Here is a 13,609-nt window from a genome sequence, read left to right as displayed (position 1 = left end):
AACACAATATCTAAAACAGCCTTGAAAAACACTCCCCCTCCCACCCATGAAAATATAACCAACATTCTTTGCCCTGGCAGCCCGTTAGTAGGGCTTTTTATAAGGACTTCTTGGCTTTGCTGATGCCATCTGGGTTTTCTTTGCAGCTGGTCGATGGTGTGCTCGAGCTGGAATACCGTTGCCCAGGTGGTTTTTATGGAACGCTTTCCTCCTGGCTCCATGTGAATGACAGAGAGTGGCACTCCGTTCTGGTGAAGGAGACGGATACTTCCATTCGCCTGTTGGTTGACAGCTCAGGCAACGGCTCCCTTGTGCTCCCAGAGAAGTGCCAGGGTCTGAGGCCCGAAAGGGACCTCTTTCTAGGCGGCCTTGTCCTCTCTCACTCTCCCCCGAATGTCTCCCAGGGCTTCGAAGGGTGCCTGGATGCGTTCACCATCAATGGAGAGGCACTGGAGCTGCTGGCCCATGGCAAGAAGGCGGTGGGCTTGCTGGAGAGGCAGGCCCTCACCCAGTGCTGCGTCCACAGCAAAGACTGTAGCCAGAACCCGTGTATCAACGGCGGGAAGTGCTCACAGGCCCATGGGACAGGTAAGCGCTGGGGGAGGGTCACATCAAGGCTTATCCCAGCGGGCTCTTCAGAGGACCCTGACATGCTGGACTAGCAATCATATATCACTACAGAGTGTACAAAGCATATTGTTGCACCACAGCCCCATGAAGAAGGGAGGGAGAGAGGGAGGGACGGAAGAGAGCCATTGACAGCCCCATTTTACAGCTCAGGAAACTGCTGGGCTACGGAAGCGAAGCCAGAAAGGTAAAGGAACTCAGCCATGGTAGTTAGGTGAGAGGGGCACGTCCTGAGTCCAGATCTCCGTGAAACACTTTGCCTCCTGATTCCCAACGTCCCTTTCTTTTCCTCATTGCCCAGTGAGCAACGGGATGAGATCTGCTAGGTCTACACTGGGGGAAGCCAGGAGTCTGCATTCTCGCTCAATAAGAACTTTCTTTCTTCCTACATTTTTTGGATGGGGGAAGCATATGAATGGGGACCTCTGGTGTAGAGGTTGCGACCGTCACACATTTTAGTGTCATCACTACTCTCTGTCCCCACTGCCATCACTCTGACTCAAGCCCCCGTCATCTCTCTCCTTTTCTATGACACCAGCCACCTTCCTTCTCCTGCTCCTCTCCCTCCACCTGCATCTTCTGGGAGGGTACTTTACATAAAAACACTGATCTGCAAACAGTGCAGATCTGAGCATGTCGCTTTTCTGCTTGGAACCTAGCAGTGTCTTCTCCTTGCTGTTCTGATAGAGTCCCAACTCCTAATTCCTGCCTATGGCTCATACCTTGCTTGCCTGGCCCCTCCAGGCCCTGCAGCTCCTACCCCCACCCCCCTTTTTCAGCAGGCTCGCCCACCCTGCCATCGTTTTAGTTCCTGAGATTTGCCACACCCTCCCCACTAAGCCTTTACCCGTGTTCTCCTCTGCATGAAACACCTTCCTCTTTGCCCCTCTCTTTTTGCCTGGCTAATTTTTACTCATCCTTGAGCCTGAAATAGCGCCTGCTCCAGGAAACCACTCCAATGCTTCCCTTCAATGTAACTAATTTTTATGATAATTACTCATACACTGATATTACATATGACTGTCTAGGTTTGCATCCAAATTTTGCTACTTACTAGCTGTGTGGCCTTAAGCAAATGTCATACATTCTCTGTGCCTCATTTCCTCACCTGCTATTGCACCTGTCCCTTGATGAGGATAACAGGAGCCCATGTCAGAGCTGTCACGAGTATCAAAGAAGCTCATCTGTGAAGATCCTTACTTAGGATAAGTGTTATCTGGGTAAATGAGGAGGGTATGCAGCATTCTTTAGATGCCTGTCCTCTGCTGGACTGTAGGCTATTTGAGGGCCAGGATCAAGTCTCCTTGCCCAGCAGGGCACCAATGCCCAGCACGGTGTTGGCACTCAGTAAATAAACATGAACACGTATCTGCAAACACACTGCGGCCTCCCCTCCATCCCGGGGGGACTCTCAGCCTGGGCTGCCTGACTGCCAGGCCCACGCACTCTCTCACCTCCCTGCTCTTCCTCCCAGGCTATGTCTGCGAATGTCCCCCACAGTTCTCTGGGAAACACTGTGAACAAAGAAAGGAGAACTGTACTTTGATGCCCTGCCTGGAAGATGGAACTTGCATCCCCTCCCCTGAAGGAGCCGCCTGTAACTGCCCTCACCCCCACACAGGAGATAGGTAAGCACAGGAGAGGCCACCTGCCATTGGCTCCTCACCCTGGGTTTGGCACCATTAGGGAATGAGCTCTGCACTCTGAACTCTAGAAAGGCCAAAGGGGGCAAGGGTCTGAGTGCCCCACAACCCAGTTTCTCAGCCTTTCCCATGGGTCAAGGCTTCTCCCTCCGACCACCTGTATCAGAACACTCTGGGAGAGGGAGGTGCTTGTTGATAAGATATTTCCCAAGCCCTATTCTAAACCTACTGAATCAGACTCCCCAGGCTGGGGCCCAGGAATCTATACTTCTAACCAGCTCCTCAGGCGGTTCTCATCTTTGGTAAAGTCTGAAAACAGCTAGTGTTCTTAGTCTTTTGCTCTGGATCGAGACTTCCCAGCAGTGATCTGGAGACAATGACCATTTGGTACAGGTACTGCTGTGGGTCTTGAACCCCACTGCAAGCCACCTGTGTCTCGTGTTATGCTGGTTTGCAGGAGTGGGTGGAGGGGTTGCAAGAGAAGGCGAATCATCTAAGAACCCTGTAGGTCAACCCTGGCAGTCTGGTTTTATGGCTCCCCAACTTGTGAGCCTTTAAAAAATCATGAATGGAGACTGGTGAAAAATATACATTCCTGGACCAACTAAATCAGAACCTCCAAGGAGTGAGGCCTGGGATTCTACTTTGTTTTACAAACTCCCAAGGGAGTCCTTGCTGTCAGTCTGCATAAGAGAGCCAATGATGTAGTCCGCCCACTCATCTTACAGATGGGGAAACTGAGGCCCAGAGGAGGAAAGGGCTTATCCAAGATCCCCCTGTGTGTTGATGACCCAAGTCCTCTTTCTTGACTACTGACATTTCCGGCCCACTTCACTTACTGCCTGCAGTACACAGTGCTCTCCATTTGGCAGATATGTCATAAGGACACTCCTTGGCTGAAAGTGGTGTTTGCATTTTAAAAGAGGAACTTGGGGAGGACAACGTTAAACCCCAAGGGACAAACTGTTGGTGAAATTTCAGGCACTGGGGGATGTTTTGGACTCAAGTAGAATGAAGGGAGCCTTTCCCAATATCCTTTCAAAAGTGGATAAAGCTGGCCATAGAAGCCTCCTAAGAGTCTTACACCAGGGAACGCCAAGCCGAAGGTGACCTGAGAGGTCATGGAGTTCCAGGTGCTCTCTGAGAAAGCTGCCCAGTGTAACGTGGGTGCAGAGCAAAGCTGGGTCCGTGACCTGCTGGTGATGCCTGGCTGCCATTGCTGGGTGACTTGCTGACTTGTACCTGGGACCCAGACATTATTGCTAGAGGACAGCTAGGTATGTTTGCTGCCTCTATCGCCATATATGGTTGGAAATCGGATCTCATTAGTGGAGAGTATATCCAATACCTAGGTCTCATGGGTGAAAATAATGGATATGCTCAGAGTCCAGACCCAAATGGTGATAAATGAGGGTGTAGCTGAGTCCTACACATTACTAGTATAAGATGGAAAGTTCCGAAGTTGATATGTTGATGTGCTTGAGAATTCTCTCTCTCTTTTTTTTAATTTTTAGTAGAAAATTGAAGAGGGTAGGCTTGAGTGCAAGGGTCTCCATCCCATAGAACTTTGTAAGAGGGGACATGGAAAGGGCAGTATAGTGACTCAGCCCCCTACCTACCTCTCTGTCTCTGCAGGTGTGAAATGGAAGCAAGGGGCTGCTCAGAAGGACACTGCCTGGTCACCCCTGAGATCAAAAGTGGGGACTGGGGGCAGCAGGAGATTCTGATCAGCATAGTGCCCCTACTGTTCGCTATTGCCAGCATTGTTGGGCTTCTCCTCTACTGCCGCCGTTGCAAGTCCCACAAGCCTGTGGCCATGGAAGACCCAGACCTCCTGGCTAGGAGCATTGGTGTTGACACCCAAGCCATGCCTGCCATCGAGCTCAACCCCCTGAGCACCAACTCCTGCAACAACTTGAACCAACTAGAGCCCAGTAAGATCTCAGGTCCAAATGAACTCGTCACTTTCGGACCCAGCTCTAAGCAGCAGCCAATGGTCTGCAGTGTGCCTCCCAGACTCCCACCGGCTGCGGTCCCTTCCCACTCTGACAATGAGTCCATCATTAAGAGGACCTGGTCAGGCGAGGAGATGGGTCAGTATAGCCAGAGGCCCTTAGCCTTGGGGACTGGTGGAATGGGGTGGTAGACCAAAGCACTTCACTCTCTGAGGCACAAGGGATTGTGGCCACCATTCAGGCCAATCCCTTGGAATGGGACGTGAACAAGGTCACAGTGCACTAGTGGACTGGTCTCTGGAATCAGAGTCTGTGGCTCATTCTGCCTGCATCATGATCCACTTCTCGAAATCCAAGACACTCCATAGGCTTGATGTCCATGGCAGAAACCTATAGACTCTGGATAGGAGTGGGTAGGATCCCTGGGATCAAAGGGGGGCTTCAGTACTTCTGGGAAAGGAAAGAGAAGCAGCAGTCCACCCTTCTGATCACCCAATCTAGAGGTGCAGCAACCTCAGGCCAGACCTGGCTGGCTGAGAGGAGGTACCTCCACCCCTTTCTTGTCTTTGGCTCAAAAGGAGGTGAATACATAAGCACTTCACATTTTCTGGCTTATTCACCAATAATTAAAACAGTATTTTCACTAACTTTTTGCTCATAGGGTAGCCAGAGCCCATAAAGACGAAGTGACCTGTTCTAACTCACCCAACTATTCAGTAGCAGGGACACAGCTGAGACCAAAGATGCTTGGTCTCCAATCTTCCAAGACACATCTCATTTAACCACCCTCTGTCATATATGCCATCACACCTACTCCGAACTGTTTCCTTCAATTAAGAAGACAAAACCCACCAGTAAGACTTGGGAGGGAGCTGCTGTCTCCAGCACTGGGGGTGGGCTGCATGGAGCCGTCCACATTCTTCCCTTGTTCACTGACCCTTCGATCAGTGGCACAGATTTGCAAGATGGGCTGGCTTTGCATTAAGCCTCTGGCCTTAAACATGGCCCCACTGGATTCTAGATATCAACTTAAGCTGCCAGAGACGACATGCATAGATGGGCCACATATAGTAGCTGTCAGGGCAGCTGGAACCTTCACCAGGGAAATTCAAAGCTCACCCTATCTCAATGTTCTCTTTCAGTGTACCCAGGTGGAGCCATGGTCTGGCCCCCTACTTACTCCAGGAAGGAGCACTGGGAATATCCCCACTCTGAAGTGACCTCGGGCCCTCTGCCGCCCTCGCCTCACCGCCACCAGAACCCAGCTGTGATGCCAGAACCCACTGGCCTCTATGGGGGTTTTCCCTTCCCACTGGAGCTGGAAAACAAGCGGGCACCCCTCCCACCACGCTACAGCAACCAGAACCTGGAAGATCTGATGCCCCCGCGGCCCCCCAGTCCCCGGGAACGCCTGCTGGCCCCCTGTCTCAATGAGTACACAGCCATCAGCTACTACCACTCGCAGTTCCGGCAGGGTGGGGGAGGGCCCTGCCCAGCAGAGGGGGGGTACAAGGGGGTGAGTATGCGCCTCAGCCGTGCCGGGCCCTCTTATGCCGACTGTGAGGTGGGGGGTGGGCTTCCGGCAGGCCAGGGCCAGCCCCAGGCACCCCCCAACTATGAGGGCTCTGACATGGTAGAGAGTGATTATGGGAGCTGTGAGGAGGTCATGTTCTAGCTGTCCTCAGAGGAAGGCAGGTGGGAGGCCAAGGGCTTGGCACCTTCTCCCTGTCTCATAGAGTGAGTAGAGCATGTCTGGGAAGGTGGGAGGGAAGCCCCCATGCCCATTCCAGGCTGCCATACCTTGAAATGTGCTCTTCCAGAGCCCCAGCTAGTCCCTGAGGATGGAGGGAAGCTGAGGGTAGAGCTCCAGAAACAGCATGAGGGCCCCAGCAGAAAGGGGATGCACAGAGCAGTTACCCTGGAAAGCCAGGAAAAGCTGACTCCTAAGTGGGCAAGAGGCGGCCTGTCTCTGATCTGCCACCTCTCAGTGCCCAGGGAGGCAGGGCCTGAACTACTGGGTCAACTCTTTTGGGGCACATTCTTATACCTGCACAGCTCCATTCTGGAGGAAGAGGCAGGCTCATGCCTCACAGGCTACCACAACACCCACCATAGAGACGAGGTTCCAGGGTCGCTGACCCTGGAGGGCCACAGGGTGTCCTCCTAGGGCTGAGAAGTGAGCAGCAGGTGAGCAGTTACCAGAAGTCACTTATGCACCCTGCCTCGTTCATATATCTATTGCAGCACCTGCTCCATGTCAGGCGCTGTGCTAGGCATCGGGGATAAGATGGTGAACGAGGGCGACAAGGGTGCCTGAGGAGCATCGCTTTGGCCTCAGTCTCCTGGAGGTCCCACTCCTCTAATCCAGATTCCAACCAAGCCACTTGCTCCACCTCTTTAAGTTACATGGCTTTCTATCAGACAGGGCCAGCCAGGATTTCTGCTGCCCTGGACCTTCTTTGTTAAAGAATTCAGACCTCATGGAACTCTGGGTTCTTCATCCCAAGTTTCTCAAGCACTTTGGGCCAAAGGCAGGAAGGATATAATTCATAATTTTTAAAAATTTTAGGCACTTTTCAACCTTGCTGTATGGATGAGTTGCCCCAAAGGGATTTTTCTTCCATAGACACAAGGAACTTACAATGTCCATTCAGGGCAAGGTAGAGGCAGGGAGCCAGACAGCAGGGTGTTGGTGTCCACACTGGACACCCTGCCCTTGCCTGCCCCTCCATTTCAGAATCCTGCCAATCTAAGTGTTACCTGCAGTGACTCAACCCTATGCATGGACAGTCAATGTGGGCATGTGTCTGCACATGTGGGCACCCATGTATAATACATTTGTACACATGTGTAGAATGTATGTAGCCAGGAGTGGCAGCAATCAGATAATTCTGGTGGCCTTGCTACTCTGCCCACACCCCATCCCTTTCTCTGGTCCACTTCTTTTTCATGTGTTATTTCTGGAGACAAAAGCCAAAAGGAAGAGCAACAGAGTCTCTCACCCCCAGGGTTGCTGTTCACAGCGAGAGAGAGGCTGGGTGGGTGAGTGTGTGTTTGTGTGAGTGGTTCGTGGCTGTGCGTGAGACTGTGAGTGTGAATGATGGTGTACATGGTTTCATTGGTTTTTGTCTTTTTTTTTTAACAATAAAGTATCTTTTTTACTGTTATTTTCTGTGTCACTTACCCTTGTTTGGGGTTAAGTCAGGGAAAGTGCACAAGGGTTTACAAGCCCTTCAAAGCTGAGGTTCATAGTATTGGGGGGCTGGAAGGGGCCCTAAAAATCATCAAACACCCAAATCTAGCAAAACAACTAAAATAAAGATCCCTGAGCCCTACCTCAGACATACAAAATTAGAACTTCTAGAGATGGGACCCAGGACACTAAGAAAAAATGACTCCAATTCTGATACAACTGTTCACAGTGGACAAGTTGACTAACCAGCAGGTTAATGAAAGGCCGGGACAAGGCTTCAGGGCTGCTGAACCCAGCTAGCACCCTCTGCACCACACAGCCCTGATTGGGGAGAGGGGCTTACTATCCTAGGTCTTGGGAAGCCAGGCACCGCCCACCCCCCCCCCAGCCTGAGTCAGACTGTGGTCACTGAGGCCCCACTGGATGTGAATGTCACCAGGCAACCATGGTCCACGTAACCTTTGCAGAAACACTGAGACTGGAAAACCTGGTACCTGCCCTCAGGCTCCCACTGCAGACTATGGCTCTGGGGTCATGCAGGCTCGGTTCCAAACCCGTTCTGCCACATACTAACTCTGGCAGGTATGACTTAGTCTCTCATTTTTCAGTAAAACTAAGACAGTAAATAACAGCTACATCATAATACTGTTCTGGGGAATAAACATAAAGAGCTTACCACATAAACAATAAATCGTGATAATTATGCTAAGAAATAATACCAGGTAGTATACAGGTAGAATTAACTTATCAGAACTGTTATGGAAATCACAAATAATCTAGTTCAGTGTTGCCTAAATTTCTGTTGTGCTTACCAATTTTATGATTTTTGCTCTGATAGAATACCACCTGTGCTATTATTTAATATTTTTCTTTTAGTGTATTTAGATTTTTAAATTTTTTACTCACCTTAAAATGATAATATCCATAAGCTAAAGGATTTGAAAGTTACTATTTCTTCTCGCACACTTGAAAATACATAACCATTCAGGCTTTTAAAAAATGACTGTCCAGGGACCCCCTAAATCATCTTTGGGAAACACTGATCTAGTCCATCTCCATTCCCTATATTACTCACCCCGAGGCCCACAGAGGAAGACATTTTTGTCCCAGGTCCCATGGCTAGAATTTCACGGGGATGAGACCCATGTTCAGGTCTGACACGCAGCCTGGGGATCTCCCTACAAAAGCACTCACTCAGCCTCTGTCCACCCAGCCATCCCTCCATGAAGCAGGCCCCTTCTTCCCTTTAGCCTCCGGAGCCTGCACCTTCATGTTTGAGTCACCAGAGGGCTCTCTGAGATCAAGACCCAGCCCACTAGGCTGCTGAAGACCCAAAGATTTTCAGGGAAATCATCCCACCAGGCCACTGGGGCTCCAAACGCCCTGAGAATGACACAGCATAACAGTGGCAGAGAAAGGCATAGGCCCAGGTCTCCTGACTTCCAGGCTGGGCTTTTTTACAGTTTACCATAATCACTACCACCTCTTACTGACACTTGCTATATGTCAGGCACTGTACAAGCACTTGGCATATCTTGTTTTATTCAATCTTCACAAAAACCCCAGGAGGTAAGTACTATCATCTCTATTTTACAGATGGAGGTACAGAAACACACAGAAATGAAATAGCTTGTAACTTATGTTGGTAACTTAAAGTGAAGTCACCAGTTGATGAGTGACAGGGCCAGGACTCAATACAGACAGGGCTGTCTGACTCCAGACCCATACCTTACATTTGGGTTCATAAAACAAATGATAATAGTAGCAAGAAGGACTGACAGGGTTTAGTCCAGTGATCCAACTGAGTGCAGAGGCCAAGAACGTCCCTAAAATTCTAGGAGGTATTCACAACCAGGGTGTCAGGATTAGGGAAGGTGGAGTCTGCTCTAACCTAGGGTCCAACTCCAGGCTACTCCTATAATCCTGGTTCCAGTTCTGAGGCTGGGCCTTAAGAGCCACACAGCAACCTTGAGCACTGCTAGAGAAGGGCAGCCAGGAAGAGGTGGGGGTCGGACGCAGGACTTACAACCAAGTCCTGTAAGGAAGGGCAGTGGAATTCACCAGGACAGATGGCAAAGGGACCTGAGACGCTCCTCCAGGCAGCAGTGGAGTGAGGGTGGCCTGTACAACTGTGCCATCACATAGGGTTTCTCAAGGCCTTATACAGAAGGCAATGTATCTTCCAGAAACCAGAGCAGTGCTGGAGGGAGACACGTGAGGTCATAGGGGAAGACCTGTGAACCTTGAAAAATGAGTAAGAAGGGCAGAGCCTAAGGCCTTGGGAGAAAAACCACTCTCTTTTAGATGAAGATTATGGAGATTCTAAAAGATGGGGGAGGGGGGTATACAGTATGTAAAACTTGCAGACATGTAGTGACTTGTCAAGGGCCCACAACGAATTCAATATAGAACAGCCGGCCAACCTTCCTTACAGTACATAAGTGGTGAGATGCCACCTTTGAGGGTGCTAGGCCCAGGTGCTCAAAAATAAGCCACATTGCAGTGCCGAAGGACAGATTCTGGAAGTCCTCAGATGTCCTCTGCCAGCTCCAGCCTGAGGAGAGGCACAGGCTGTCTCACTGAATGAAGAACAGAAACTTTCTCAGGGACCGGGCTGGAGAAAGACAAGCTTTAGAATTTTCTCAAGATTCCTCAACAAATCTGCAGGGTCCAACCAAGGAAAGTGCTCAGTGAGACTGGTACAAAACTCAAAATGAATTACACTGATGTCAACTCCTTATAGGCCAGAGCACCACACTCCCTACTGAAGGAAACTACGCTGAATTTGGTAACCAACCAATTCCAGATACATCATGAGTCCCAGGGACAGGCACTGGGCAATCAAGCCTGATCGGATCAATGTTTCATGCAGCTCATCTCATCTCTCTAGCATAAGTAGGGATGAGGCTAGCCAGAGAAGGGACATTACAGCATTGCTGGGGAGGGAACCATAAATTCTGACTGAGAAGGCCAGGGAAGGTTCTAGAGAGGAGCCGCCATCTGAGCTGGGTCTCAAAGTTGAACTTCAGATTAAGCACTAAGAAAAGCCAGAGAGGCCAAGAGAACAACTTAAAGTGAAGGCCTAAATGTTTTGAGTGGGCAATGGTGGGTTTTCTGATGGGCTGGGTTGGAATATGGGAGGACTTAGGTGCCCAGATTAGGGCTGAAAATGTGCTGTGTTCACTGGGGGGTTGGAGGGGAGGGGTGACAGAATCAGGAGCTGCGAAGCAGAGCTCAGGGGCAGAGACATGAGGTCTGGAGTCAGACAGGCCTGGCTCCACTTAGAAAACGTGATCTTGGGCAAGTTAATCAACTTTTTGTCTGAGTTTGCAAACTAGGACTATTACCAGTACCTTCCTTCCCTGGATCTGAGCACTAAAGGAGATAGTACAGGTAAAGTGCTTAACATAGTTGGCAGAGTAAAATGCTCAAGAGATATTAGATATTTTACCATGACTATTAAAAAGGAAGATCTTTTTGTAGTATATATGACCACACACCTACCTTTGTCCCCCAGACAAGATGAAAGGACCTCTCTCCCCCCCGCTAGGGGTAGGTAGAGGTTCTCAATGGGAGTGGGGGGGAGATTTCCACCCCCCATCCCCACCCCACCCCCATATACAAGGAGACCTTTGGCAATATCTGGAGACATTTTTGGTTGTCCCAACTGGCAGGGTGCATCTCGCATCTAGTGGGTAGGGGCCAGGGGGCTGCTAAACATCCTATAGTGCACAGAAGAGTCCCCACAACAAAAAATTACCTAGCACAAAATGTTCATAATACTGAGGATAGGAAAACCTGACCTAAGGAACCATACTTGGCCTTTATATAGCACCATAGCAGCTGGGAACCTGGCCTGAGGCCAAAGTACACTTATATCAAGAATAGCAGTCATGGCAGATGGTTTTATGCATTTATAAAATGGCACCTTTCTGGATTCTACATTTGTCAGAGTAAATATCAGGGTGAGTAAAAAACAAGACAATCCAACAGTATATAAGAAGAATATACCATGACCAAGTAGGATTTATTCCAGGTAAGCTAGGCTGGTTCAATATTCCAAAATAAATCAATGTAATTAATTCACCATATCAATAGGTAAAGAAAAAAATTGTATTATTTTATTAATTGATGCAGAAAAAGCATTTGAAAAAATTCAACACTCGTTCATGATTTTTTTAAAAATCTCTCAGTACAGGAATAAAGGAGAGCGTCTATAAAAATCCTATAGCTTACATCATACTTAAAGGTGAAAGACTGATGCTCTCCACCTAAGATCAGGGACAAGTCTAGAATGTTCACTGTAACCACTCTTTTTAACATAGTACTAGAAGCTCTAGCCATTGCAATAAGGCCAAAAAAAAAAAGTATGTACATTGGAAAGGAGAAATAAAACTATCTATTTGCAGACTACATGATTGTTTACATAGAAAATCCCAAAAAAATCTAACCAGAAACCCATAGAACTATTATTGAGTGCAGAAGGGTCAGAAGATATAACATTAACACTCACAAATCAATTTCTATACACTACCAATGAACATGTGGAGACTGAAATTAAAAACACATTACCAATTACAACTGCTTCAAAGAAAATTAAAGACTTCAGCATAAATCTTAACAAAATGTTTACAAGATCTAATAAATGGCCAAAAAGGGAAAATAATGACAACATCAAATGCTGACGAGCATACAGAGAAACTATCATTTCCACATTACTGGTGGAAATGCAAAATGGTACAGTCATTTTGAAAAATGATTTGGAAGTTTCTTCTAAAACTAAAAATGGGCTTACCATACAACTCAGCAATTGCACCCTTGGGTATATATTCCAGAGAAATAAAAACTTATTTTCATGCAGAAACTTGTACATGAATATTCACAGCAGCTTTATTTGTAATAGCCAGACATGGAAACTATGCAGCTTTCTTTGCATGGTGACTGTTTAAACTAACTATGGTATATCCATGTCAGGGAATACAACTCAGCAAAAAAAAGGAACAAATAATTGACACAGGCAACAACTTGAATGATCCTCAAGGAAATTACACCTAGTGAAAAAAAGTAAACCAAATGGATACGAATAGCATAACTCAATTTATGTAACATTTGTGAAATAAGGTAAGAGATAAAGAACAGATTCACAGTTGCCAGGGTTTAGGGATGTGGGAGAGTGCAGGAGGTGAGTGTGTCTATAAAAGGGGTCGAGTTTTGTGGTGATGCTGGAGTTAATCATCTTGATTGTGGTGGAGGAAGTTATACATGTGACAAATTGCTTAGAGCTATACACATATACTTGTAGACACACAAATGCGTGCATATGTAACTGGGGAAATCTGAATGAGCTCTATGGATTTTGCCAATGTCAATTTCTTGGTTTTAATAATGTGCTATAGTTATGTAATATGTCAACACAGGGAAACTTGGAGAAGGGTGCACTGGACCTCCCTATACATTTCTTCATACCTTCCTGTGAATCTATAATTACTTCAAAATAAGAAGTATAAAATTTCTTAAAAAGACTAAATTTTAAAAGAAGAAAAGTATTTGAATAAATACTTCATTTAAGAAGATAGACCACTGGCAAATAAGCCCAGGAAAAGATGTAGAACATCATTAGTCATTAGGCAAATGCAAGTTAAAACCATAATGAGGTACCACTACACACCCATTAAGACAGCTAAAATCAAAGAGACCACAATATAAAGTACTGGTGAGGATATGGAACTTTTATAAACTGTTGGTAGGAATCCAAAACAGCACAGCCACTTTGGAAAACAACTTTCCAATTTCTTATAAAGCTAGTGTATACTTACCATACAACCCCACAATTCCACTCTTAGGCATTTAACCAAGAGAAATAAAACATATGTTTACCTAAAAAGATCTATACATGAATATTTATGGCAGCTTTATTCATAACAGCCAAAAGCTAAAAGCAATCCAAACATCCATCAACTGCTCAATAAATAAATTATGGTTCACCGGATGAAAGGTGAAAGAAAGTAAAGGGATTAAACAAAAAGACTACACACACACACACACACACACACACACACACGCAGAAAGACACAGACAACAGAATGGTGACAGCCAGAGGGAAAGTGGAGTGAGAGGTAGGTGGAGGTTGGCAAAGGCGGGGAGAGGGTATGGGGACAGAAAGGGGCTTTGCTTGGGGTGATGGGGGCACA

At 47.5% G+C, this 13,609-nt stretch overlaps 1 protein-coding gene across 1 annotated transcript in view; it reads left to right on the top strand.

Moving 5' to 3' along the window:
• The window catches only part of FAT2 (FAT atypical cadherin 2), a 64,851-nt gene extending 57,465 nt beyond the window's left edge, over window positions 1-7,386 (top strand). The window contains exons 21-24 of the mRNA XM_081134110.1: window positions 147-588; window positions 2,102-2,255; window positions 3,906-4,363; window positions 5,368-7,386. Coding sequence (XP_080990236.1) covers window positions 147-588; window positions 2,102-2,255; window positions 3,906-4,363; window positions 5,368-5,900 — 1,587 coding nt within the window. The 3' untranslated portion in view covers window positions 5,901-7,386. The remainder of the gene's footprint in view (window positions 1-146; window positions 589-2,101; window positions 2,256-3,905; window positions 4,364-5,367) is intronic.
• The last annotated feature ends 6,223 nt before the right edge of the window (window positions 7,387-13,609 follow it).

Source organism: Miniopterus schreibersii (assembly GCF_964146895.1).
Source record: "Miniopterus schreibersii genome assembly, chromosome: 4".
Lineage (NCBI taxonomy): Eukaryota > Metazoa > Chordata > Mammalia > Chiroptera > Miniopteridae > Miniopterus > Miniopterus schreibersii.
Note: the sequence above shows the minus strand (reverse complement) of the source record. Positions and strands in the feature narration are given on the sequence as shown.